Source organism: Mauremys mutica, chromosome 13 (genome assembly GCF_020497125.1).
Source record: "Mauremys mutica isolate MM-2020 ecotype Southern chromosome 13, ASM2049712v1, whole genome shotgun sequence".
In the NCBI taxonomy this organism is placed as follows: Eukaryota; Metazoa; Chordata; order Testudines; family Geoemydidae; genus Mauremys; species Mauremys mutica.
Genome location: NC_059084.1, coordinates 834356 through 861731, shown reverse-complemented (window position 1 = coordinate 861731; position 27376 = coordinate 834356). Strand labels below are relative to the sequence as shown.

The window sequence follows — 27376 nt, the reverse complement described above, 5'->3', positions numbered from 1 at the left end:
ACTGCTCTGGGAGCAAGCCGGTCCCCCCCATCTTGGGCACTTTCTCGGTGCCCCTTGCTGTGAATTGTGCCCAAGGGCTGAGTAGGGCCATCTCCTAGAGCTTTAGAGAGAGTGTGCCCACCTGATGTAATTCCACTCATCTGGGATTTGTGTGCACAGGGGGCTGGTGTGAAGACAGGGAATGCCATAGCTGCCCCTGAGGGCACAGTGCCCCTCTTCCCCTGGCCAGTGAGGCTGTGGCATAGGATGGCACGCATGAGGTAGGGTGCTGTGTTGCAGGAGATCCCCACCTGAGGAGGAGGGAGGAGGAGCTCAGGGCGGAGGAACTGCCCAGCAGGACCTAGGGAGCTGCAGTACGGGCTGTAACCGTGAAAGTATTTGAGGAGGAAAGATGCATCCAAAGAGGTGCTCAGGGAGCCCCAAAATGTGACTCCCGGGCCTTAGCTACTGAGGCTCAAGGCAGGAGCAGACAGCACCCAGGGACCAAGGAAGTAAGCAAGGGCCCCTGGTGCGTGCGCTCTGGCCAGCCTGCCTACGCGTAGCCTTGCCCCTGTGCTTCGACACCAGCCATGCTGCAGCATGGTATGGGAATGGCTGTGGGTGCCAGGCTGTGCTGTAAGCCGCCTGCCTGGGAGACTGGCTGGTCGGTCCCTCTCGCTGGGCCCAGAAACCAAGGCCCTTTCAGGCTGCACTCAGGGCTAAAAGTGCTAACAGCAGCATGGCCCGGCCCCTTTCCACACAAGGAACTGCTCTTCTGGCTGTTTTTTCCCCTAGACTTTGTTCTTGTGGCTTCCTTCCCCGGACCTGAGACCTCGGAGCCACTGCTCCAGCCCACCGGATTTCAGCCCCTCGTGGGGTTGCTGATTCATCAGCACTGGTTAGCTTAGGAAAGGGGGGAAATCAGCAGATTACTGAAAAATAAGTAAAACCAACAAGGTGAGAGCTGGGCTGTGCGCTGCAGGGCCCAGGGGAGCGAGCGCCGTGCGGTGCCCCAGGAGCTCCCTGTCCTCTTGGTTCCGCACATCCCTGCTGCCTGGGTGTGGGCGCCTGCCCTGCTGAGCGGAGCAGCTCCCCTGGCACCAGCTGGAGCTGGGCTGCTTGCGCCGCACCTGTGACAAAAGGGCCCTGTGATTTGCAGTCCTGCTCAGGGCCCAAAGCAAACCCAGTTGGAGTCTTTCGGTTGTTCCAAAGTCCTGGTCAGGAATCTGGAGGGGATCTCCCCAGAAGGTGGTATACACTGCACCAAGCACTATCCACTCTCTATGCTGGTCTCATCTACACTAGGATTTAAGGCAGGGGTTCTCAAACTGGGGGTCGGGACCCTCAGGGGGTCACGAGGTTATTACATGGGGGTCATGAGCTGTCAGCGTCCACCCCAAACCCCACTTTGCCTCCAGTATTTATAATGGGGTTAAATATAAAAACAGTTTTTAATGTATGAGGGGGGTCGCACTCAGAGACTTGCTGGGTGAAAGGGCTCACCAGTGCAGAAGTTTGAGAGCCACCGAAGGTGTGATGTTGGCACTGCTGCAGATTTTAACCGCCAGTTGAATGTGCTTAAGGCAAGGTGCCTCGTCTATTCCCGACTTTTTAACCATGGGAGCTTTGTGTCTGGTGTGGAGATGCGCTGCTCCAAACTCTTCCCCCGCCCCTCCCAAAGGGGCACATTAACGGCATGTGACTGTTCTGTGCCCAGCTCTCAGATCTCTAGGCCTTGGTGGCATTCCCAGAATCTGCACAGTGTGGTGTGTATGCCACCTTGCTGATAGTTAGTGCAGGACTGGCTCTGCACACCCCTGCGGTTTCCAGTCGCTGTCTCCCTGGTTCGATTCTCTGCCGTTTACTCATGGGCTCACACCCACTCTTAGTCCATATGGCCGTGTTTGTATCCAAGCCAGTCTGAATTCATTTTGCAGCTGAGAATTTGAGCCATTGTTTCAAATGTTTTGTTGAAATCCATGTATGTTGTATCTACCATTTCCCTTCCTCCAGTGCTTCTGTACTTTTAGGTTAAAAAATACAACCCGTCAGTTTTGTCCGGCAAGATTTGTTCTCCATGAAGACCGAATTCCTCTCATTACCATGGTTCCTATATCACCATATGGCCAGTGGCTTTTGTATCTGTTGCACAGTAGTCAGGCTAATGCTCCTTGTTGGAATTACTGCTCTCTGGGTCTAGAAGACAGCTGCTGTCTGTACCTTTTGAGATGACTTGCTGGCCAGGCAGTAAGTCTGTTGGCTAATACTCTAGCAGGCGGGAATGGTGTGGGCCGCAGGCCCCTGGGTTAGACTGAGAGCATCAAACCACCTGCCCCTTTTGACCAAGGTGGGAATATTTTGGAGTCATATTTGTGCCTCGGTTTCCCCAGTATTCTCCATTGTTACCCGGTGGGGTGGGAAAGGACAGTTTTCTCTCAGGGCTTGGCACAGCTGCACCACGGTAGCACTTAAGTGAAGATGCGACTATGCTGACAGGCGAGCGTCTCTCGCCCGAGTAGGTAATCCACCTCCCGCAGAGGCGGTGGCTGTGCTGGCAGGAGAAGCGCTGTCTATGCCAGGGGGACGGTCGGTAGAAAGACGAGTGACAGTTATACACTGGTAAGTGTGTGCTCTAGACCTGCAAGCAAAGAGACAGGTGTGAGTGTCCCTAGTCTGGGCCAAGGTCTCGATATCAGTGGAGCGGCTGAGAAGACCATGGCGAATCCAGTCGCCAGGACATTGACACCTAGCAACCAAAGCCCAGAGGGCTGTGGCCTTCCCCGTCTCTCCTAGGGAGCTGAGTAACAGTCCCCAGGACCAGCTCCAGCGCAGAGGACTGGAGAGGAGGGGGGCGAGCTGGCTGCTGGACGGAGTCAGGGCTCTCACCTCGGTCCGACCAAGGAGGAGAGACACACAGAGTTTGAACCGAGGGGTCCCTACAGCTTGGCTGGGCGCTGGGCTAACCAGACTGGACTGTGCTTTACCCTTCAGTTCTCTGTGCCACCCTAAGGCCTGCCTGGGCCATGTGCCAGCTACCGAATAAACCCGACTGTGGAACAGCGCTGTGTGAGTGTCACTGCCAATGCTGGACCAGCGGCATCTGTTAGAGTCTCCCTCAGGGACCCGCTGACAGAGCTCACGGGGGCTGCAAGCCCAGAGGTGGCTAAGGAGGCAGTAAGCTGCACCGCCTACCCTGGAAGAAGAATGAGACCCCAGGGGGTCTGGCACATCAGAGCGGTTCGTCCTAGAGACCGTTCCCAAGCTGGGGCCGTCCACCAGCCCCGTGGGTCCGTGACACCTCTGCCTCCCCTTCCCGCCCCTGTGGTGTGTGGATCGTGCCATCTCGACTGATGGCAGAGTGGTCTGGGCGAGGTGGGGTGGGGATGTGATGCAGGAAAGAACAAGCTGCAGAGGGGGCTTGGGGACCTTTTCCCCTCTAGGTCTCCAGTCTAATGGAGCCCACCTGGCAATGGCCCCCAGGCCCTGGGAAACAAGTCGGAGTCTCCGGTGTGGGTTGCCCAAGGGGAAGCATTGACAGCACTAACCCCTCTTCACACTGCTTGCGCCTGGCCCCTTTGGGGCAGTCTCAGCAGAGCACAGAGAGCCTGGCCCTCACAGGTGCTCTCCCAAGGGGGGGGGGCGGGGGGAGAATAGGGCCCTTAGCTCTGCGGCGCTGTTGCTCCAGCTCTTGCAGTGTGAAATTGATGTGAAAAGCCCCGCTGCAGGGACCCCCCTGCAGCAGCTGTGAGGCCGGGAGCATCGCTCTGGGCACCATGCTGCAGATGGCTGCCTGCAGGGTGTCACTTAGCCCGGCGTGGGGGGTGTGTGTGCAGGGGCGGCTCTAGGCACCAGCAAACCAAGCTGTTGCCTAGGGCGGCCAAATCTAGGGGGCGGCAGGCTGGGCCGGTGGACCTGCCGCAGTCATGCCTGCGGGAGGTCCACCGGAGCCGCGGACGAGCGGACCTGCCGCAGGCATGACTGCGGAGGGGGCGCTCGTCCCGCGGCTCGGCTGGACCTCCCGCAGGCATGACTGCGGCAGCTCAAGCGGAGCCGCCGGACCCGCGAACCGTCCGCAGCCGTGCCCGCGGGAGGTCCGCTCGTCCCGGGGCTCCGGTGGACCTGCCGCGGGAGCTCAACTGGAGCCGCGGGAAGAGGGGACCCGCCGCGGGACCGAGGAAGGGCGGCGCAGCACACCGCGCTGCTTGGGGCAGCCTATTTTCTAGAGCCGCCCCTGGGTGTGTGTGCGGTGCTATCGAAACAAATGGGTGTTTTGCACTCCCTTGGCACCAGCTGCAGAGGGGAGACCGGGCTCTCTCTGCTTGGAAAAGGGTCAGGCAGGTGGCTGGCCCCAGCCAAACAGCGCTGAGCCCCACGGCACAGCCAGGCCTGTGTGGACGTGGCAGTAGAAGCGGGCTGCAGGGCTGTGGGCGGGGTGGGGCGGGGGAGCGTGGCTGGTGGGAGGGGAGCAGTTGCTGAGTCTTGCCCTGTCGCTGATAAGCTTGGCGGAATATCCTTGTCTGAGAGTGGTGCTGGAAGTGAGTCACCCCCTGGCTGTGGGGGTGGGTGGGTCGGCTCAGGGCCCCCTTTCGCCGGCTGTGAGAGTTTACTCCTGAACGGCTCTGCCCTGGTTCCAGAGCAGGAGGGATGGAGGAGGGGCAGGCCCCGCCTGAGTGGGCTGGGAAATGCCACGGCGCAGGCAGCCCAGAGCAGACGCTGAGGCAGCGTCTCACACCTCCAGGGGCAGGTGTGTCACTGAGCCCACTCCACAGATGAGGAAACTGAGGCACAGCTGTAGGAGGGGAATTGCCCAGGGCTATCGCAGAGGAGTGTGGAGACGAAGCCCATCTGAGGAGCCTGGGCTCAGATTGCCAGAGCGGGGGAGGGGGCGTGGACTCTTAGGGGTCAGGGATCGTGAGGGGCAGTTGGGTGGCTGCAGTGGGCACCTTGGGCGGACCCTGCTGTAATCCATCTACTGGACTTACCCACAGGCCAGGGCCATGGTGCTGCCCTCCCCGGGGTGTCTGGCTCCCTGCACCCTGGCACAAAGCTCTGGCCTCGTGCTGCTCACCACCAAGCAAAGGTTCCCGGTCCCCTCAGGCCAGTGCTGCGTGGTGTGAACGCCTTGCCCCTGCTGCTCCAGCACAGGAGGGAGTGTGGGCACCTGTCTGCTCGAAAGCCCCACGGCTTGTGCTCTGCACTGGCACGCAGGGGCCCTGCCCCTTGTCACCTGAGGGTGCTGAGGTGTGCGGTGGAGGCAGCGAGGGAGGGGCTCACTGGGGGGCCTGTCACAGGGGAGACAAGCACTGAAGGATCCCAGCTGATCTCCCTCCACCCCTCAGCAAACCCCTTCTAAGCCTGCCCTGGATGAGCTGGGAACCAGGGCGAGGGCTGGCAGGCTGGAGCCCTAAACCGAGGACATTGGAACCAAGGTGCTGGTGCCTGACCCGCTTCCGGGCTCTGCTGCCAGTGTGTTTCCTTGACGGTGTAGGACCTGCAGCAGGAGCCTTTCTGTGACCAAGTCAGCAGGAGCTGCCCCCAGATGGGCTCTGCTCCACTGCCTCCATGAAAATCAGCGGGCCCTTGGGTCCCCGTGGGCTGCATCCAGCGGCAGGGGGAGAGCATGCCCCGTGGCCCAGAGCCTGTTCCAGTGTCTGTGCCCAGCAGGTTGGCTGATGCAGCTTGCCATGCTGTTGGGGGTAGGGGGAGGCGGGGGGTTGCTGCCCTTTTGTCTGGATTGTGCTTGGCTTGCCCTCGCATTGGCTAAGATGGGCTCCCAGTTGCCTTGTCTGTGGGTGCCTGGCTGCACCCCAAGCCCCAGGCAGCTCTGGTTGGTGTTGGGTGGCATCCCTGTGTGACATTCCCCTCTGGTGTTATCTGGACCCGTGATCCGCTAGGTCACTCCAATCCTTGACTCTGGGAGCCAGCCTTACCCTGCTCTACTGTGAGAACCCTCACTCCTGGGCTGTTCATGCACAGCCTCTGGCATGTAAGCTGCTCCCAGCTACTTGCAACTGAGTGACACTAGCCAGTATCTCTGGTCCCAGACACAACCCTAGGAACCTCTGTCTTGCAGTGTCCAGTTATGCCCACTGGACACTGCAAGCTTATATGAGTTTGTCAGTTTAACAAAGAAATTGATATGTACCAGGCTTGTTATCCCAAGGGGAGTCTCTGAGGTTCTTCAAACCAAACACATTGCTTCAGCTAGAATAAACAGACAGATTTATTAACTACAAAGATAGATTTTAAGTGATTATAAGTCAAAGCACGAGAAGTCAGATTTGGTCAAATGAAATAAAAGCAAAATGCATTCTAAGCTGATCTTAACACTTTTAATGCCTTTACAAACTTCGATGCTTCTCACCACAGACTGGCTGGTTGCCCTTCAGCCAGGCTCTCCCCTTTGATCAGTGCTTCAGTCGCTTGGTGGTGTCTGTAGATGGAGGTGGAAGAGAGAGGAAGGGCAAACGTCTCTCCCTTTTATCATGTTCTTTCTTCCCTCTTGGCTTTGCCCTCCTCCCCCCCCCCCCCCCGCTTCAGAGTCAGGTGAGCATCACCTCATTGCAGTCCCAAACCGACCAAAGGAAGGGGGGGTGATCCACTGGAGAGTCCAACAGATCCTTTGTAGCTGCCTAGGCCAGCATCCTTTGCTCCTGTGAGGCTGGGCTGGGTTTGTCACATACCTGCCCTGATGAGGTGTGAACTGCCCCTCTGCTCTTGGAGAGTTTTGCCTGGGCCTGTTTTAAGCCATGAGGACAGATTTTCAGCCTCATAACTATATACATGAAACTACAACCTATAACATTACTGTAACAACAGTTACTATAACATCACTATAACAATGCTCAGTGCTCAGAGCCTTCCGAAGATGCCCAACATGACAAACTTTGCACTGGATACCACACAATCATCGTATAAGGATGAACATGGGAGTGCTGGGAGTTCCCCCGAGGTATAGAATGTCACTGTCACGGAGTCCCCAGGCGATGCTCTGGAACTGCTCCCCACAAAGCCAGTCAGGACTCTGGTGAAGTCTCCTCTCTGTGAGCAGACTGTCTCCAGGGCAAGAAGCTCACACGGCTTCCACCTTCCTGGGTCTGAGCTTGGAGCATTCAGCATCCTCTGCCCCTCCGTGCGCTTCCCCCAGCGAGTCCGCCCAGGTGGGGTCCTGGGGAAGCCAGAGGGTCCTGCACCCCCACTTCGCAGTCAGACGTGACTCAGCCAGCCAGTAAAATGGAGGTTTATTTAGATGACAGGAACACGGTCTAAAACAGAGCTTGTAGGTACAGAGAACAGGACCCCATAGCTGGGTTCATTTGGGAGGCAGTGAGCCAGACCCCCATGTCTGCACTTCACTGCTCGTCCCCAGCCAGCTCCAAACTGACTCACTCTCCAGCCCCTCCTCCTCTGGGCTTTGTTCTTTTCCTGGGCCAGGAGGTCACCTGATCTCTTTGTTCTCCAACACCTTCAGTTGGCACCTTGCAGGGGGGAAGGGCCCCCGGCCATTAGTTGCCAGGAGACAGAGTGATGGCCATTTATGCACACTGGCCCTTTGCTCTGCAGCAACCACACACCCTTATCCCACCACCTAGAGACTTAAGAAATGCATAGGGGAAACTGAGGCACCCCTACAGTATTCAGAGAAAACATTATGAACATTTCCACTTTGTCACAGTCACACCCTGCTGTTCCCAGGGTCTGGGTGCCTGGCTGCACCCTGAGCCCCACACAGCCCTGGCTGGTGTTGAGTGGCATCCCTGGTGTAAGCACATTGCCTGCTTTTACAGATGTTTCCTGTCCTCAGATTTTGCTTTTGTGTGGCAACCTGAGCTGCTCTGTCCCGGACACTGTGCTGTGTCATCCTCACAAGATACTGACTCCCTGCTCAGGCTCTGCACCGTGCTGTTCCCCTTCTGTGCACCCCCTTGTTCTCATGCTGCGGTTCCCTCCCGCACGGGCTCCCCAGGGCTCCGAAATGCAGCAGTTCTCCCCCTTTCTCTGTACTAATCCGTGGAGGTCTGAGATCATGAAGGACTCTGCCCCTGGCCCCTTGCTCCCATCCCCTCCCTTCTCCAGCTGCCTGACAGCCTTCCCCATCTCACTGTCCCTGCAATTCCCACCTCTCCGAGCATGACCTTTGCTACCCCGTCCTCTGCAGCAGGAGCTGCTGGTAATGAGTTTGCCTGGTCTGGTTAGCAGCTCTGCCGCTTCGTCCCTAGGCCCCCTCTGAGCTCTTGGCTCTATTTTCTGCTCCCAGGAACTGATCAGCTACAGCGCAATGAGGTTATTCCAGCCCTCATCCCTGACACCTCAATCTGTGACAGAGCTACCTCCTCTGTATTAGCGGGACAGAGCAAGTGTTGCCCCTCTCTTGGCTTCCCTGGGCTTGGATTTTCACTTACTGAAGGCAGGGTCTCCAAGTCTTGCAATATTGGGTGTTTTCTTAAAGCCCCAGCTCCTGGAGTCAGGTGATTACGTGCAAACCTCAGTTTCTATTTGTGACAAAGTGGGGATTTTTTGCAATATTGTGTGCGCCCCGGTTTCCTCATGTGCTGCATTGTTACCTAGTGGGTGGAAAGGGACTGTTTGCTCTCAGGGCAGGCTAAGACACAGGTGTGAATGACACCCAGCTGTCTGGGTCTTAGGTCCCATATCAGTGGAGCTCTTGCAAACACAATGGCAGATCCAATCCCCTGGTCATTGACACCTGGCACCCAAGGACCGTGGATGGCCCCACCTCTCGGCAGGAGAACAAAGCGGGGGGTTACGTGTGGGCTCTGAAGCAGTCGAGGGGGCACACCGGATTCTAACCAAGGAGGGTGGACAGACGGAGAGACACACGGAGTTTGAACCGAGGGGTCCCTACAGCTTGGCTGGGCGCTGGGCTAACCAGACTGGACTGTGCTTTACCCTTCAGTTCTCTGTGCCACCCTAAGGCCTGCCTGGGCCATGTGCCAGCTACCGAATAAACCCGACTGTGGGACAGCGCTGTGTGAGTGTCACTGCCAATGCTGGGCCAGCGGCATTAGTCCCCGAAGACTGTTCGCATCTCCCTCAGGTCTCAGTGGGACTTGCAGATGGAGCTCACGGGGTCCTCGCCTGGAGGAAGACGAGGGTCTGGCCCACTGAAGGGCTCTTCCTAGAGACCGTTCCAGTGCTGTGGCCATAGCCCTGACCCTGTGGATCCGCGACCCCACTCTTAGAAGAGTCTCTAGCCCTCCTGGTGCTGGAGAGAAGCTGGGGAACGTGACCCATGTAGCTCAGAGAGCAGAACACAACTCATCCCACCCCTCCAGCTCTCCCTTGGTAAGAGTCCGGGGTGAGGGGGGGCTGCCTCTGGTCTGTGCGTGCTGGGTTTGGCCATGGGGAAGGATATCCCTGTGGCTCAGATAACTGCAGGCCTCTTGCCTCTGACCCCCCGTGGGTTCCCCCTGGGCCACGGGCTGAGGGTGTGCAGTCCCCCCGTGTGTTCCCTGAGCTGTGCCTGGGGAGGCTGTAATGCTCCTGCCCAGGTGACCTGCTCTGCTCCACAGAGCCTGCCGGAAATCCCCAGGCCCCTCCCTACCCTCCCAGCGTCCAGCTGCCCTGGGGTAGGACCCTGCACCTCTGGGGGAGGCTGTGGGTGCTCGCTCAGCATTCGTGTGTAAGATACGGAGGTTCCTGAGATGCTACCCTCCGCAGGAGCCAGCCATCGGCCCTAGCTGGGCATCTGCAGCAGCGGGCAGGAAGCCTCTTGCAGCAGGGGCCCTCGTGTGGCTGGTGGAAGGATGCTTCCCCAACGTGTATCTGGCAGGAAGATCTGGCGGTGAGTAAGAGGCTGGTGGGCAGCCAACGCTGGGCTCCTTCCCCTTTCGGCCGGTGGGAGCTGGACTCGGCTGACGCACTGCAGGAAGGGGAGCTGGGCTGCTTTTGTGATGACTTGGGCCTTGGGAAGATTCTGGGCTACTGCAAACCCTAGGACAAAGCAGGTCCACACAAGGGCTTGCAGGGTCCCTCCTCCCTCTCTCCTGCCCCTGGTGCTCTTGGGATGAAAGAGCGATTCTCCCCACCCCGCATCCAGCCCTCTACTCCCTGGCTCTGCACGGCTCTCCTCGCCTTCCTTTGGGCAGGTGCTTTCCTCCCTAGACCTCTCTGGAGCTCTGGCCCCCAGGTGCAGGTACATGGGGGGCGGCGCAGTGCTGTATGTGGGTGACGGGCGAGTTACAGCCCCCCTCTCTGAAACGCCTGCCTGCACTGCACCCCTTCCCCGGGCCAGCTCTCCTTCCCTGGCACTCATTTGCCTGCTTATCTTGACCATTTCCCAGGCTCTGGCCCTGAGGCCGGCCTGGGACTCCCCTGCGCAGAGACAGCTGCTCTGTTGGTTTGGGGGTGTGCAGCACCAGGGCTGGACCCTGGCCTGGCCTGGAGGCGGCGGCCTCGCTTGCTGGGCCTGCGGCGCTGGCTGGGGTGTGTGCCAGACAGGAGGTGCCCCCGGGCTTGTGCTGGAATTCCCCCGGCACCCTCCATGGAGGCTCGCTAGCTCCAGACAGAGGGGGCGAAGTTTCCCTACCCTTGCACTGCCCTGGCCTCTTCTCCTTGTTTGGCTCCAAGGAGTCACCCGAAAATCCCCAGGTGCTGATGCCAGCAGCAGCTGTGTTAGCCTGGCTCTGAGTCAGTGGGAGCGGCTGGCCCGGGGAGGATCCTGGGAGCCTCGGGCTCTGTGCCAGCTGCACTGTGTATTGGTGTCCACTCCCGACTCTCAGTGATTGACCCGCTCTCACGGGGCCAGGCAGACCCTGCTGGGGGAACGCGCAGGCCTGTCTGGGAACCCCCCTCGCAGCGTGGGGAGGCCTGCAGAGCCGGGGCCCATGCCAGCATGGTCAGACTTCCCTGGCCTGAGGCACGCGTAGGCTGGGCATTGCTTGTGTGCACAGGGGCTGGGCATGGGCTGCACCTGCCCTCGGGCGTTTGGAAGAGCCAGCGCCCTGCCCCAACGCGTCCTTCAAATACCACAATGGTGGCTCTGCCCAGCCAAGGGTCCCCAGGCTGCACAGACGCTAGGGAGCAATTCAGCCACTGAGGGCTGGCGGCAGGCGTCTGTCCGCTCCCAGCGGGGTTCCCCACAGGCCAGGGCGGGACAGGGAGGAGCATCCCGGATCCAGCTAGAATCGCAGGGCTCTGAGGGTGGGGGGGTGGAATTCCCCCCGGAGGTGAGTCCGGGCAGGAGATGGGCTGGGGCCCTGGGAGAAGGGCTAAGAACATCAGAACGGCCATAGTGGGTCAGACCAAAGGTCCATCTAGCTGAGGAGTTTCTAGGGGCTGGGGTGGCTCCGCTGGGAGTTTTACATGGCTGGAGCGTGAGTGGCCGCTCCAGACAGGCACATTCTCAAGGGAGAGGAGCCAAAGCCAGGCAGGACCCTTGTGCCCATCTGGCCCGGCCTGCGTAGCCCAGCCATGGAACCGCCCTGGGTTTGGGTTTTTCTCAAGAGGCTTTGCCGTCCCTGCTGGCCGGGGGCTGGCCTGCAGGGTCCGGCACCTCGTGTAAGGACTTGGGGGCGGGCACCACCCTGGCTGGCAGTGTGCAGGATTCCCAGCCGGGTGCCCAGCGCACCAGACAGGGGCCGAAGTGTCTCAATGTGGAATTTGGCTCCCCCCTTACAGCCCATTTGCCGTCGGGGCTCTGTGTCCCGGGAAGGCGGATTCCCAGCACAGAGGGCGAGCAAGGGAAGGGAAATAATCCCCTTTCTGCTGCCCCCACCCTCGAGCCCAGGGACCTGGCGCAGGGCCTGATGCACAGGTGCTGGAACTAGGGGCGCTGGGGGTGCGGCCGCACCCCCTGGCTTGAAGGGGTTTCCATCACACACAGGGTTTACAGTTTGGTTCAGTGGCTCTCACCACCCCCACTATACACATTGTTCCAGGGCCATTGGCCTGATGTGCTGAGGTGCCCATGGCCTGCGGCTGCAGGTGGAGCCTTGAAGCAGCCCCCCCCAAACCTGCTGCCCTCCCCCAGGGCCGCCCGGGGAGGGGGAAGTGGGGCAATTTGCCCCGGGCCCCACAGGTGGGGCCCGGCAGTGGTCCGGGTCTTCGGTGGCATTTCAGCAGCGGGGGGCCCTTCAGTGCTGCCGAAGACCCAGACGCCGCCGGATGAGTACAGGCGCCGCAGCTCCCCCGCTTTGCCTCAGGCCCCCTGAATCCTCGGGGCAGCCCTGCCCCCCCCCCCCACAGCTGCGGAGTTTGCAGGTGCCCGGGTTGGGAGCAGTGCCCGCAGCATGGAGTGTCTCCGCCGTTGCTTTGCAGAGCACCTGGGGGTCTATAGGTGCCTGGCGCTTAGTGCTGGGGAAGGGATTCCTGGGGTGGGGGGCTCCCTTTCCGCTGGGGGGCTTCCATGGGATGAGCTCAGCGTGTGTGCAGAGCAGTGATTCAAGGAGGAAGGGTTTTCTTCATTCAGTTAGTAACTTCCTCCCCGTCACTCTTGCAGGCTGTGGTGTGAGATGAAGCAACCGGCCCCATTTCTCATCCCTGGGTTCCCAGACTGTGTTTGGAGGGGAAGGAGGATTCCTTGCCAGGTGCAGCAGGCCCTGGCCTGCTCTCTGCCATCACCCCAGTGCTGGGGAGGGCTGCCATGGCTCTCAGCTGCATGGGAAGCAACGATTCCTGCAGCGATCCTGGCTCATCTGCACCCAAGGATGGGCTCTTTGGCTTGCAGGGCTCGGACACCTGCTGCCAACAGCCCCCCCAGCTCTTAAAGGGGGGGGGGATAGTTCCCTGCGGCTGTGCATGGCGGGTGCGTGGTGAAGCCAGCTGGCGAGGAATGAGCTCCTGGACCCGTTTCTTCCCCCCCCCCCCCGGCCCCCTGGCGGCGCCCCGTGTCGGCCAGGGCCTGGCACAGGTGTAAGCGACTGGGCCTTGCGGGGTGAGGCTCAAACCCATCAGCCGAGGTGGGGGGCTGCGGGAACAGCTCGGCTCCCCCCAGGGCTCCAGGGGGAAAGGCAGGAAAATCCCCCAGGCCGCAGCTGGGCCGCACCCGCCCGACTCAGGCCTGAGGAGGAGGATGGGGCCTGCAGAGACTTTTCCTGTGTGGAGAGTGACCCAGCTGGGAGCCTTCAGCCTAGGGCGGGGCCAGCTGCAGGGGCACGGGGCTGGCAGCTGGGGCGCGGGCCCCCACTCCCAAGGCGGGAGGGAGCAGGGGACCCTCACCGCGGCTGACAGACTGTCTCACACAACTGGCCTGCGGGCTGTGAGGCCGCAAGCAGGGGCGGCTCTAGGATTTCGGCCGCCCCAAGCAGGGAGGCGCGCCGTGGGGGGCGCTCTGCCGGTCGCCGGTCCCGCGGCTCCGGTGGACCTCCTGCAGACGTGCCTGCGGATGCTCCACCGGAGCCATGGGAGCAGCGGACCTCCCGCAGGTGTGCCTGCGGATTCTCCACCGGAGCCGCGGGAGCAGCGGACCTCCTGCAGACGTGCCTGCGGATGCTCCACCGGAGCCGTGGGACCAGCGGACCCTCCGCAGGCACGCCTGCGGGAAGTCCACCGGAGCCGCCTGCTACCCTCCCGCGGGACGCCGCCCCAAGCGCGCGCTTGGCGCGCTGGGGTCTGGAGCCGGCCCTGGCCGCAAGATCTCTCTGGGGCCAGTAGCCCAGGGGTTCCCTGAGGTACCAAGAACAGCCAGCGCCAAACCGTCCTGCCTGGGCCGCGAGCCAGCCTCCCGCGACGGCGCAGGAGGAAGCTGCCCCGGCCGGGCTCCCCAGCCCCCAGCTGCCACTGGCCCCTCGTGGCAGACGGACAGTCCCTGGGCTGCTCCAGCCTGGCCACCTCGATGCTCCAGAGTCCTGGTCAGTGGAGCCTGGGCTGCCTCTCGGCCACCACCCTCCTTTGCCCTGTTCGCTTTCCCCTCCGTCACTCGGGTTCCCACCAAGGCTAAACAGCGACCCGCGGGCGAGGCTTCTGCCACCTTGGCCAGGGTGGCGGGAGGGCCGTGATGCGCCGTGCAGCCAGCCAGCACCCCGTGCATGCAGCGGGGCAGGGAGTGGGGCTGGGGGGATCAGGCCCACGGAGCCTTGCGCCGAGGCAGAGTGGGCCACGTGCTGGGCTGACCTGTGGCTCTGCGCCGGGAGGGCGCGTTCGCTGGGGCCGGAGCCTACCTGAGTCTGTGCTGATGAAACGACACGTGGGGAATAGTGAACTACCCGAAAAGGGGCTGGCGCTAGTCCTGGCCGGGGGGAGGGGTAATCTCTGCCCCTTCCCCCAGGGCGCCGGCCAGCCTGTCCCTGCGTGGGCGTGAGGGGAGACTCCTGCAGAGCACCCTGGGGGGCCTGCCCAGTGCTGCTGACACAGGAGGCCTGGCCTGACCCGTGGGCCTTGGATCTTGTGATTTTCTTTGAGGGCCCCAAGGTGGTCGGCGGCAAAGGACTGTGGGAGCCGTGCCTGGTGGCTCTGCACTGGTGCAGTGCACGTGTGGGCAGCTCCTTCCCTGTACCACCAAGCACCATAGTCAGCCAGGCCTGGGCCCCCTGGGCACGTTGCTCCCCCGGACCATTCCCCCACCCCTCTCCCATAGGGCACCATCTCCTGGCACAAGAGACCTGCTCCTTCCTCTGAGGCAGCTGGTTCTGGCTGCGTCCGAGGCAGGCGGCTGGGCTGGACGAGCCATGGGGAGCTGGACGGGCATCCTGAGGTGCCTATAAGTCAAAATGTTCTTACGAAATAGGTCACTGGGGGACCTGTATCTGGAGCCCCCTGCATCAAATTACCCCAAACTTGCCCCACAAGCTGCACCCTTGATGCTGCCCCAACAGGCCAGTTTGTGGGTGGATCTGACTATGCACGTGGGTTTACGAGGTCTTTGCAGGTTCCCCTCTAAGCAGCAGTGCCATTGCAGGGCTAACTTGGGCGTCTTCCCACCTCAGGGCGTGGGTCTGCTTCTCTGCTCGTTTACTCCACCAAGCAGAATTACCCCCTTGGAGCTGGGCCAAGGAACAGACACCTGGCCCCAGTCCAGCCCCGAATTCATACAGGGCCTGGGGGAGCAGCTGTCGCCCCAAACCCATTTGAGAGAACCAGGTTCAGGCAGCAAACCTTTGTGATGAGTTTCACAGGCCGTGAGCGTCCCAGCGCCGAAGCCTGGGGAGGAGGCCCCTCTGCTGGGGCCGGTGTCTGCTTGCCAGCTGGGCATGAGGCCTGTCCAGCCCCTCCCCCTGCTCTTGCCTCACAGGATGTCCTGCTTCCTGCAAAGGGCCCTGTGCTTTGGTAAACAAGGTGTTGAAATAGTTAAAGGTCTGAGCAAAGCCCCAAGGGCTTGAGTCACCTCGGCTGGGAGAGGGGCTGAGTGACTCACCCCCCCCCACAGCATAAATAGGAGCTGGCAGCTCTACACTGCACAGAGCCGCAGGCAGCCGGGTACCCAGAGCCAGCCAGCCAGCACAGGGACTTCCGCCCGCTGCCTCGCCATGGGGCTCGCTCTCCTGGCCCCGCTAGCCATGGGGCTCCTGGCCCTGAGCTGCTGGGCTGCACCACTCCACGCCAAGCCCCAGGCTGTGATCACTTTCCCGGGGGAGCTGGTCAGTAATCTGACGGATCTGCAGCTTGCAGAAGTGAGTACTTGGCTTGCCTTTAAGGGCTGGGACCCCCAGCAGGGCATCCCTGGGGTCCCCGGTGCCCGTGCAGCGGGTCGGCTGTTAGGACAGTGGGCTCGTGGGTCCCCTGCCGAGATGAGCCCAGTGACCGCTCTCGAGGGCCGGGTCTGTCTCCCCTGATCCATGGCAAAGGAGGGGTGGAGGCGAGCAGGTTGGAGGGCTGCACTGTGAGCCTGCTTTCATGAGAGGAGGGGGGTGTCCTGGAGCAGGGAAGCAGGGCTGGGAGTCTCCTTGGGAACGAGGGGGATGGGTCACTTTCCCTCTGGGTGGCCCAGCGGGTCCTGTCCTGGCAGCAGGCACTGCCAGTCCTGCCCGGCGCTGCCCGCCCCTCTGACCGTCTCTCCTTTCTTAGAGCTACCTGCTGCGCTTCGGCTACACGGAGTCCGAGGGGCAGACCCGCAGCAGGCAGGTGTCCATGGGCAAGGCACTCAGGAGGATGCAGAAGCAGCTGGGCCTGGAGGAGACGGGGAAGCTGGATGCCAGCACGTTGGATGCCATGCGGGCACCTCGCTGCGGCGTCCCCGATGTGGGCAGATTCCTCACCTTCGAAGGAGACCTCAAGTGGGATCACAATGACCTCACTTACCGGTGAGCCCGCCCCGCCCCCCCAGGCCACTCCTGGACTTCAAAATGCCAGCGATGCCCCACAGACAGGAGACTGCGCCTGGGGGCAGGGAGAGAGCCTTGGCCCCAGGCCATGCAGGCTGATTTTACAGCTGCAGACCTGCCTAGAGCCCAGCTCTGACTAAGCTGTAATGTCCATGTCCTCCAGCCTGCTTGGGCTGAGATCCCTGGCAGTCACCTGGCCTAGGGAGGCCCAGGCCGGAGGGGTGCTGCGGCTCTGTGCCATGGCACAGCTGGGCTCTGCTGGCCGCCATATCGGGCTGGAGCACCTGAGGCCCTGGATTGCAGCCTGTCCCCTGCGTGTCTCGGGTGTCCCCGCACTGCGTGGTTAGTTGTGGCTGTGGGGTTACTCTGGGGCACCCGAGCCCTGCGGGCCTGACCCTGTGCTGCTTCATCCCTCCCCACCCCCACCCCGGCAGGGTACTAAACTACTCCCCAGACCTGGACGCCTCTGTGATAGACGATGCCTTTGCACGAGCCTTCAAGGTGTGGAGTGACGTGACCCCGCTCACCTTCACCCGGCTGCAGAGCGGCGAGGCCGACATCATGATCCAGTTTGGCACCAACGGTGAGCCCCTCTCTCAGGGCAGGGGGGTGGGGTGCCTGCGGCAGGGCTCATGAGGGGCCCAAGGGCAGGCCCGGGGGGAGGTTTCCTGGGTTATACTTGCTCATTTACACCTCCTGGCCGCCCCTGGCAGCATGGTGTTTGCTGGGCGTGTGGGGTCTGTACGGGGGGCTCTGGCCATCTCCCCTCTCCCCCCTGCTCTCTCTGGGCAGACGGGTGGCTGACTGTGGGGTTCTCTCTCCAGAGCACGGTGACGGGTATCCATTTGACGGGAAGGACGGACTTCTGGCTCACGCTTTCCCCCCTGGCAAAGGGGTACAGGGAGATGCCCACTTTGATGACGACGAGTTCTGGACGCTGGGAACAGGGATAGGTGAGGCCAGACTCCAGGGTCACTGCCTGGCTGGGGAACCCACCCTGCTGCTGGTGCTAGCAGCAGTCCCTGAACCACACCCCTCCTCTCTCCCCACCAGTGGTGAAAACCAGCTATGGGAATGCCAACGGGGCTGCCTGCCACTTCCCCTTCACCTTCGAGGGACAGTCCTACTCTACCTGCATCTCGGAGGGGCGCTCCGACGGGCTGCCCTGGTGCGCCACCACCCCCAACTATGACACGGACAAGGTGTACGGCTTCTGCCCGAGCGAGCGTGAGTACCAGCGCCTTGGGGCAGCCCTGGGGCGGGGCCCTGGGCAGGGAGGATATCGGGGGGGCAGGTTCCCTGGCACTGGGGGGGTTGCTGTGAGTCCAGAGGCCCCTGCCTGGCGGAGACGTTCCAGCACGTTCTGTATCTCTCGGGTAGTTCTCTACACCTACGACGGCAACAGCAACGGTGCCAAGTGCGTCTTCCCCTTCATCTTCGAGGGGAAGTCCTACGATGCCTGCACCACAGACGGGCGCTCTGATGGCTACCGCTGGTGCGCCACCACCGCCAGCTTCGACCAGGACAAGAAATACGGGTTCTGCCCCAACAGAGGTACTGGGCTCCTGGGGGCACAGGGCGGGACTGTCAGCTGGTGGGGAGGCCCCCTACGGCACAGCACCGCCCACGGCCCTGCTGCGCTCTGCAGGAATCTCTTCCCTTGGGTACCATTGGAGGGCTGCAGCTGGGTGCTTTCCCCATCTGCCCCAGGGGCCTCTCCCAGCCCTGTAACCTGGCTGCCTCTCTTGCTTAGCTGGGCCCTGCTTCAGGCTGTCACTCCTGCCCTGCTGCCAGTGCACGGCCCAGCGGCCAGCGTGCAGCCCCAGCTGGCTCCTTGGGAACCAATCCCCGGCATCCTCCGCCCTGGCTTCTCGCAGCCCTGGCCAACTGCAGAGAAATCCTGAGAGGGGGCTGGATTTGGGAGCCCGCGGCTCACTCACACCTGGCGTATGCTGTCACGGAGGGCGGGGGGAGACCAGGCCTGGCACCCCCGGCTTCCTGCGGTTCACCATGACTCTCAGCCAGCCAGTGAAACAGAAGGTTTATTTAGACGACAGGAACACAGTCCAAGACAGGCCTCGCAGTTCCCGACAACAGGACCCCCTCAATTAGGTCCATCTAGGGGGCCAGGGAGGCCACAGCCCCGTCGGGGAGCCTACGCCCTGTCAGGGTGCCCCCTCTCCATTTCCCAGACAGCTCCAAACTGAAAAACCCTCCAGCCTCTCTCTCAGCCTCCCCCCGGCTCCTCCCCCAGCCTTTGTCCAGTGTCCCAGGCAGAGGTGTCACCTGGCCTCCAACCCCCCTCCTGGGGTCTCAGGTTACATGCTCAGGTACCTCCCTTCCCCAAGGCAGGCCCGGGCCATCCCAGCACAACTCCCCTGCCACCTTCCCAGGCCAACGCTCCCCACTCAGCATTCACAGAACACAGCCAGAACATTCCCACTTCCTCACAGATGCACCTTGGCACTTGCTGGCATTGGCCTCTGCTCTTTGCCCAGGACCGTTTGGGCGTGAGGGTTCTTTCCCTGGGGCAGGAGCGTGAGCAGGGCTAGCACCAGACTCCTCAGAAGCCAGGCCCTTGCTGCCCTCCCCATACTCTGTGCCCCCTGCCCTCTGGGGCCCCCAGTGAGTCTGTTTGCAGTGGCGGCTGCCCCAGAGGCTGACTCCTTGTTCAGAGGGGCCCAGGCAGCCTAGGGGTGCTCCCCCCCGCCAGGGCGCTGGAGTCTTGCTCACCCAGCTGGTTTTTTGCTGCAGACACAGCTGTAATTGGCGGGAACTCCCAGGGCGACCCATGTGTGTTCCCGTTCACCTTCCTGGGCCAGACCTACAGCGCGTGCACCAGTGAGGGGCGGCAGGATGGGAAGCTCTGGTGTGCCACCACCAGCAACTACGACACCGACCACAAGTGGGGCTTCTGTCCCGACCAAGGTACGGCCGCTCCCTGGGCCCCTGGCCATCCAGCTCTGCCCCATGCTGGGCCCTTTCTGGGAAGCAGTCACAGACCCTGGCCCCAGCCCAGCCCCCTGGGGCATGTGTTTGCAGCAGGCAGCAGGCCAGGGCTCTCTGGCCTGCAATGTGGGGCTGGCTGGTGGGGGGGCATCAGACCCTCAGGGTCGGGCGGGGCTGGCTGTGAGCATCGGGCCCCGGGGCCAGGCAGGGCTGGCAGGGTGGGCGGCACTGGACCCCCAGGGCTAGGCAGGGCTGACTAGTGGGGGGGCATCAGACCTCCAGGACCAGTGGGGGAAGGTTGGGCCAGGTGTCAGACCCCCGGGGTCAGTGGGGCCGGCTGGGGAGGTGGGCGTCAGACCCCCAGGGCTGGGCGGGTCTGTCTGGACCCTGATAGATGTTCTGGGGTTTCAGGTTACAGCCTCTTCCTGGTTGCTGCCCATGAGTTCGGCCATTCTCTGGGCCTGGACCACTCCAGTGTCCGCGAGGCCTTGATGTACCCCATGTACAGCTACATCAAGGACTTCCACCTGCACCCGGACGATGTCAGCGGCATCCAGTTCCTCTATGGTGAGCAGGAAGAGGGCATGGGCAGGGGAGGGTGGCAGAGCAGGGCCATGGCCAGGGTGGGCAGCAGGGCAGGGGTGGGCGGCAGGGCAGGGGTGGGCAGCAGGACAGGGCTGCGGGCAGGGGTGGGCGGCAGGACAGGGCCGTGGGAAGGGGTGGGCAGCAGGGCAGGGGTGGGCAGCAGGGCAGGGGTGGGCAGCAGGGCAGGGCCATGGGCAGGGGTGGGCGGCAGGACAGGGGTGGGCGGCAGGACAGGGCTGTGGGCAGGGGTGGGCGACAGGGCAGGGCCATGGGCAGGGGTGGGCGGCAGGGCAGGGGTGGGTGGCAGGAAAGGGCCATGGGCAGGGGTGGGTGGCAGGGCAGGGGTGGGCGGCAGGACAGGGCCGTGGGCAGAGGTGGGCGGCAGGGCAGGGCCATGGGCAGGGGTGGGCAGCAGGGCAGGGCCATGGGCAGGGTGGGCGGCAGGGCAGGGGTGGGCGGCAGGACAGGGCCGTGGGCAGGGGTGGGCGGCAGGACAGGGCCACGGGCAGGGGTGGGCGGCAGGGCAGGGTCACGGCATGGATGCTGGAAAGAGAAATGGCCCCAAATTGCACATGTCACTGGCTCAGCGTTTCCATCAGTATTCATGGAGATGCCAGTTTCTATGGCAAACCTGACTGCTCCTTGCCAGCATAGCAGGGATGCCTCCCTGTCGGGCGAGAGGGGAGTGTGGATGCATGACGGGCTGCAGCCCATGCTTGGGAGCTGTGCCTGGGTCTTTGAGATCTCCCCCTGCCCCTCCCTGTCAAGGGTGGCGCCTGCTGCAGGAATTGGGTGCCAGGGCACACCATGGGAGCTCGTCAAGCTCCCCACTGCTCCAGACAGGCTTGTTCCAAGCCCAAAGCGCTGGCAGCGTGACCCACGTGGTGGCACCAGGAGCTGGGGCCTCTGGCTCACAACCTGCGTGGGGCCTGTCCCAGCTGTGCCGGTCTGCCCCCCTGTATCACCTGGCCCGCAGCAGATGGGCCCCACTCCTGTGGCTTTGCCCTCATGTTCCTTCCTGTCTCCCAGGCCGGGGCTCTGGTCCTGCACCAACAGCCCAGGTGCCAGACATCCCTGACCAGACAACCACACAAGCCGAGGACACCACAACCACAGCAGAGCCTGACTCAGCCACGGAGGACGACTATCCCCTGCCAACTGAGCCCAGCCCTGTGGACCCCAGCAGTGATGCCTGCAAAGTGAATTCCTTCGACGCCATCACCGAGATCAACGGGGAGCTGCATTTCTTCAAGAGCGGGTGAGCGAGCCCTGCGCCCTGCAGTGGGTGCTGCTGCACAGCCCAGCAGGCAGTGGGGGTGGGGGGCACAGGGATGAGGGGAGCCCAGACCTTGGTATCTACATGGGCATTTAATCCTGGAGTCGCCCCTGCTCCCAGCCGAGCCGCTCCCAGCCCTCTGCTGATGAAGGGAGCCAGTGGGGCCCCCTTGCCCCTAGAGTGTGACCCCCAAGTCTGCTGCAGCAGAGTTGATCTTGGCAGCGGGTTCTGGGGGGTGGAGGGGCACTGGGGTTCACCCCCATGCTGCTGGCATGACGCTGGGATCTTGCACCTTCAGGAATTACTGGAAAAGCTCCGTGTCCCGGAAGGGGACAATTCAGGGCCCATTCCGGATCTCGGCCACGTGGCCAGCCCTCCCGGCCCTCATCAACGCCGCCTTCCAGGATGTGCTCACCAAGAAGCTCTTCTTCTTCTCGGGTGAGGATTGGGACCTGCCCAGCTTGCCAGGACCTCCCAGCCCCATACAGACCTGGTGCCCTGGGCATCCCTCACTGGAGGCCTGGCCTGGCCCCTGCTGCACCGGTGCTGGGTTCTTCCCCAGCTTCCCCCACTCACCCTGCCTGCCGCAAGCCTGAGGGCTGCATGGGGGGTCAGTCAGTGCCTCTCTCGGGGGGCCACCAAACAGCTTGGGATGCTCAGGGTGCCCAGAGCTGGTCACTGGAGCCCTGGGCACCCTGGAGCGGGGGCAGGGGCCCAGTGGTCATTCTCGTAGTGACCGACTGAGGGACTGGTCCTTCCCCAGCCTGGCCTGCAGCGCCGTGCCCTGCCACTCTGCTCCCCTGGGGGGCTCACTGGACTGCGGTGCCTGTGCGTGAGTGGGCATCCTGCCGTGGGCTGAGTGGGTGCATGGTCTCCCGCGGCTGGGACTGTCTTGTTAGCACCGGGTCTCTGCGGCAGGTGGGCGTTTCTGGGTGTACACGGGCAGCAGCGTCGTGGGCCCCCGCGGCATCGAGAAGCTGGGCATTGGCAAGGAGGCAGAGCGGATCTCGGGGGCCCTGCAGAGGGGGCGCGGCAAAGTGCTGCTCTTCAGTGGGGAGAAGTACTGGAGGTGAGTGCGCGCCCCAGAGCGCGAGGCCATGCTGGGCCGACGGGGCCGGGGTGGTGACTGGGGCAGGGTGGATGCTGGGCCGACGGGGCCGGGGTGGTGACTGGGGCAGGGTGGATGCTGGGCCGACAGGGCTGGACATGGGTGAGGTCGGTGCGGGGCCGACGGGGCCGGGGGCTGGGCATGGGTGAGGTCGGTGCGGGGCCGACGGGGCCGGGGGCTGGGCTGATGGGGCTGGGGGCTGGGCTGATGGGGCTGGGGGCTGGGCATGGGTGAGGTCGGTGCGGGGCCGATGGGGCTGGGGGCTGGGCATGGGTGAGGTCAGTGCGGGGCCGACGGGGCCGGGGGCTGGGCATGGGTGAGGTCGGTGCTGGGCTGATGGGGCCGGGGGCTGGGCATGGGTGAGGTCGGTGCTGGGCTGATGGGGCCGGGGGCTGGGCATGGGTGAGGTCGGTGCTGGGCTGATGGGGCCGGGGGCTGGGCATGGGTGAGGTCGGTGCGGGGCCGATGGGGCTGGGGGCTGGGCATGGGTGAGGTCGGTGCTGGGCTGTGGGGGCCGGGGTGGTGACTGGGGCAGGGTGGATGCTGGGCCGATGGGGCTGGGCATGGGTGAGGTCAGTGCTGGGCCGATGGGGCCGGGGGATGGGCATGGGTGAGGTTGGTGCGGGGCTGATGGGGCTGCGGGCTGGGCATGGGTGAGGTTGGTGCGGGGCCGATGGGGCCGGGGGCTGGGCATGGGTGAGGTTGGTGCGGGGCTGATGGGGCTGCGGGCTGGGCATGGGTGAGGTTGGTGCTGGGCTGATGGGGCTGCGGGCTGGGCATGGGTGAGGTTGGTGCTGGGCTGATGGGGCTGCGGGCTGGGCATGGGTGAGGTTGGTGCTGGGCTGACGGGGCCGGGGGCTGGGCATGGGTGAGGTCGGTGCGGGGCCGATGGGGCTGGGGGCTGGGCATGGGTGAGGTCAGTGCTGGGCCGATGGGGCCGGGGGATGGGCATGGGTGAGGTCGGTGCGGGGCCGGGGGCTGGGCTGATGGGGCCGGGGGCTGGGCTGATGGGGCTGGGGGCTGGGCTGATGGGGCCGGGGGCTGGGCATGGGTGAGGTCAGTGCGGGGCCGACGGGGACGTGGACAGCAATCGGGTTCAGGGAATTAGCTCGTTTCCTGCCCCTACGCCAGAGGCACACGTGGGCAGGGCCCCACGTCTGGGCCTGTGGGCGCCTGAGGCAGCGCTGCTCTTCTCCCACAGGCTGGACATGAAAGTCCAGAAGGTGGACAAGGGCTACCCGCGTCTCACGGATGACACCTTTGCTGGCGTGCCCCTCAATGCCCACGATGTCTTCCTCTACCAAGGTGAGAAGGGTTCTGGGCTCTGGGACACGGGGCCTCTCTCTGGGCCGAGATGGACCTGAGTGCGGGGCCCTGGCTCTGCGGAGCTGGGAGAGCGAGTTCTCCATGGCACCTTGGCACTGCCCTTAGTCTGCCAGGCCCTGTACCTGGGCACCTCCACTCCCCAGTCTGACCCTCCCCTGGCTCTGGAACGATCGGCTGATGCCACGAGCCCAGGGCAGGGGAGTCCTGGGGAGACAGTGCCCCCTTCTCTGCCTGAGAGCTGCTGCGCTCACCAGCCAGCGCTCTGCTCTTGCTAGCCAGGGCCACTTCTCTGGAGTGAAATGGGGGGGCAGGAGGGGCTGGTCTCTGGGGCCCGTGGCTGGGTGATGGTTTGCTGAGACCTGGCCTGGTGGCTCCTTGTTGCCGCAATTCAGAGACACTAGAGCCTGTGGCTTCGGAGCCCTTTGGCTGGCTCCAGGAAGGTGCTGGGCCTGGGCCGCACACGCTCTCTGGGGCACTGCCCTGAGTCGGCAGAGCGCTCAGCCGGGCTGGGGAACGGGGGCTGCGCAGGGCTTTCCTGGAGCCTGGGAGCAGGCAAGTCCCACAGTTCCTCCTTCATGCTAACCCCTTCCCTCTGCATTCCTCCTGGCCCAGGAAAGTACCACTTCTGCCAGGACCGTTTCTACTGGCGAATGACTCCGCGCTACCAGGTGGAGCGGGTGGGCTACGTGAAATACGACATCCTGAACTGCCCAGAGCAGTAGGGCCCAGGCTGCTTCACCTGCACCAGAGCCAACCAGCCCCTCTCCCCGCCAGCCGCTCGTTCATCCCCGCACCAGAGCCGGCCGGCGCCTCTCCCCGCTAGTGGCTCGTTCATCCCTGCAGACTCTTGTTTTTTCTTGTTTTGTTCCGTGTGGCAGCCTGAGTCCGGCAGGGGAGGTGAAGGAGGTGGCACGTGGAATCTCTGCCCAGGGCTGCCCTCCAGCCCCAGGCGGGTCCAGGGAGGGATGGGCCCTGCTTTCCAGAGACTCTGGGCAGCCTAGAGGTGACCGCCTCTGGGAGCTGTAATATCCTGGTCCCTCAGCGCCAGCTGCATCCTGGGGGGTGGGGAGAACAGGGCGCTTTAGCTAAAGGCTCTCGTCCCTGGCCCGGTGGCGGCCCCATGCCTGCGTGTGCTGCACGGGTTGGTTTGCCTGGTGCAAACTGCTCAGAGATTTGTAAGCGACTTTGTCTTTTTCCAAAGTTGATTAAGTCCGTGTCTGTCTGTCTGGGTTTGCTCAGGAGCTGGTGCCTGCGCACTGGGGGCCTGGTGGGTGCCATCAGCCTCAGTGGGCGCAGGGAGTGCTGGGCGTGGCCCTCGCTCTCTCTCCTGCTGCCATTTTTGTACCTTGTACATTTTTAATAAAGAGAATCCTGGAGAAACACGGCGTGTGGTGCTGCTCTGTCTGTCCATCCATCCACCCAGAGCTGGCTGGGGGCGGGCACCAGGAAAGGCCCTGCCTGCGTAGAGTGAGGGCTGGGAGAGTGTCTCCTGTGTCCTGGGGATGGGGCTTTCCTCTCCGGCACTGTGGTCCCCTGCGGTGGGGGGATGCAGAGTGCAGGGAGTGTCGGTGTGGGGCTGGGGGCTGCACCACAGGTGAAGGTGGCATGTTGCGGTGTGGAGGTGGATGGGGTGGCCTAGAGATGGGGCAGGGCTGGGGGGCCATGGTGGGGGCTGCAGCATGGGCACCCTAAGTATCCCCGGCTCAGGAGAGACTCCAGAAGCTCTCACAATTGGCCTAAAAATCAAGAGATTCAGCCCAAATCACCAGGGTTTATTTTCTCATTGGCTGTTGAGGGTTGTCCCCACCCCAATCTCTGCCCGATCATTTCAGGGTCACAGTTCAGCTCCGCTGGGCATCCAGCCCCAGCTCAGCTCCGCTGGGCATCCAGCCCCAGCTCTGCCCAACATCAGCAGCGTGTCGCCCTCCCAGCACCACCCCGACGCGAGCCCTCTCCCGTCCGCCATGCTCCTCTAGGGTCTCCTGGTGCCCCCTGCCCCCCGGATTTACTCCTTCCCGCCTGCCCTTGCATGCTCCCTGTCTCCTTGCAGTGGCCTGCCCTGGTGCAGGGCCGGGATCCTGGCTGCATGCATCTCCCCCCCCACCAACACTGCACAGGAAATTAGCCTGGAGTGTTTCAGTTCTAGCAGGCCTGAGACCCCGGCCCATCTGCAGACGCCTCCCCCTGGCTGCGGGTGACATGTTCAGGGTTACCCAAGGGGCACAGGGTGAATCGTTATCACCCGCTCCCAGTGCGAGGGAGCCACCGGGGGAAACTTGCCACCTTGCTCCGGGCTCCGCAAGCCCCACTCCTTCCTTCTGCTGGCTGCCAATCTGCACCCGAGCCCTTAGGCTCCTGGAGTGAGTCCTTGGAGCAGAGCAAAGTTCTCTGGTCTAGAGCCTGACTGGCCCCATGTGGCTGGGCTGGGGCGGTCGTCAGGGCCGGCTCTAGGTGTTTTGCCGGGGAGCTCTGAGAGCCACCCCAGGTACCAGCGTCACCCCCCGCAGCTTTGGCCACAATAGTCTGCGAGTGACAGGTTCAGTATTTCCCACACAGCCAGCCTGCACTAACCGGATAGCCAGCAAGCTGCTGGCTTCCAGCCGAGGCCCCACACGGCCCCTCGGTGCCCTATGGTGGCGCTGGAGCACAGAGGGGAAGCAGGCCTGTCTAGGCAACTGTGACGAAGTGGGGCTGTTCTTAATGTCTCCCCTGAATACTGTGTGGGTGCCTCAGTTTCTGGCTGACCCTCTGTCTCCTGGCAACTAATGGCCAGGCCCTTCCCCCCTGCAAGGGGATGCTAAAGGTGTGGGAGAACAAAGAGGTCAGGTGACCTCCTGGTCCAGGAAAGAGACAAAGGCCAGAGAGGAGGGGCTGGAGGAGGGGTGTCAGTTTGGAGCTGGCTGGGGACGGGAAGTGAGGGCAGACGGGGTTGTCTGGCTCACTGGGCCCCAGAATGGACGTGGCTGAGGGGTCCCGTTCTCTGTACCTACAAGCCTGGCTGAGAGTCACGTCTGACTGCGCAGTGGGGGGCAGGACCCTCTGGCTTCCCCAGGACCCCGCCTGGGCGGACTCGCTGGGGGAAGCGCACAGAGGGGCAGAGGATGCTGAATGCTCCAAGGTCAGACCCAGGAAAGTGAAGCCGTGTGAGGTTCTTGCCCTGACTGGCTCTGTGGGGAGCAGTTCCAGAGCATCGCCCGGGGACTCCGTGACAGCAACGCCTGCATCTAGACGCGTAGCTGCAGAACCCCCGTCCGTTGCCAGCATGGGGCGCCTGGGTCACACTGCGAACTGGCTCGCAACCAGCAGGCTGGGTGGGGCATAGTCTCCCATTGTGTACAGGCCTTTCTGGGACCTGGCCAAGTCTCTCACACCACATGTTTGGGGCCAGGCTCAAGCCCTGGTGTGTTGCACATGAAGTGAGTATCACACAGGGTTGCACATGGCTATGCCGTGTACATTGCACGCCAATACACCTGTATGGTGAGTTCACACACGAGTCCGTGCTGTGCACGGACCAGCACTGGCCAGCCTGCCAGGACAGTGGCTCATTGGTGCCCTCTAGAGGTGAAGCAGGAGAATTAAGGCTGTGCTGCTAGGGGCTGCCAGGCTTATTTGCATATGGTGTTCTCTGCCTCCCCCTATGGGTGATAGGGGAAAGTTGAGGGCTGATGTGATTTGCATACACATCAGAGTGGCATGGCCAGATGCCCAATGCTGCCCCAGCCGCATGTCCCTCCCTTGCACCGTCTGGAGCTGCGTAAATTTTGCTCCAGGGCCAGAGGGCTCTTAGTGGGGGTCCAGAGTGAGCAGCCAGGGGGCTGATTTGGTGGGGAATGCAGGCACCCTCAGCAAGAAACCAGTGGTCCCAGCTTTGGTCTCAGGACCCAAGGCTTTTCAGCATAGAACTGTGCTGGGGGCTGGTGCTTGGAGTAG

General features: G+C 62.9%; 1 protein-coding gene across 2 annotated transcripts in view; it reads left to right on the top strand.

Annotated features, from left to right (window-relative positions):
- MMP9 (matrix metallopeptidase 9) overlaps positions 1 to 24820 on the top strand; it is a 29357-nt gene extending 4537 nt beyond the window's left edge. Inside the window, exons 1-13 of one of the 2 annotated variants that reach the window (XM_044985672.1) lie at positions 14338 to 15548; positions 15943 to 16178; positions 16634 to 16782; positions 17024 to 17152; positions 17253 to 17426; positions 17580 to 17753; positions 18954 to 19127; positions 19560 to 19715; positions 20763 to 20991; positions 21308 to 21447; positions 21928 to 22078; positions 23319 to 23422; positions 24056 to 24820. In XM_044985672.1, the coding sequence (XP_044841607.1) occupies positions 15405 to 15548; positions 15943 to 16178; positions 16634 to 16782; positions 17024 to 17152; positions 17253 to 17426; positions 17580 to 17753; positions 18954 to 19127; positions 19560 to 19715; positions 20763 to 20991; positions 21308 to 21447; positions 21928 to 22078; positions 23319 to 23422; positions 24056 to 24165 (2070 nt within the window). In that variant the 5' untranslated portion in view covers positions 14338 to 15404 and the 3' untranslated portion in view covers positions 24166 to 24820. Of the gene's footprint in view, positions 1 to 14337; positions 15549 to 15942; positions 16179 to 16633; positions 16783 to 17023; positions 17153 to 17252; positions 17427 to 17579; positions 17754 to 18953; positions 19128 to 19559; positions 19716 to 20762; positions 20992 to 21307; positions 21448 to 21927; positions 22079 to 23318; positions 23423 to 24055 lie in introns of those variants that run through there. The other variant, XM_044985673.1, reaches the window with a different exon arrangement.
- The last annotated feature ends 2556 nt before the right edge of the window (positions 24821 to 27376 follow it).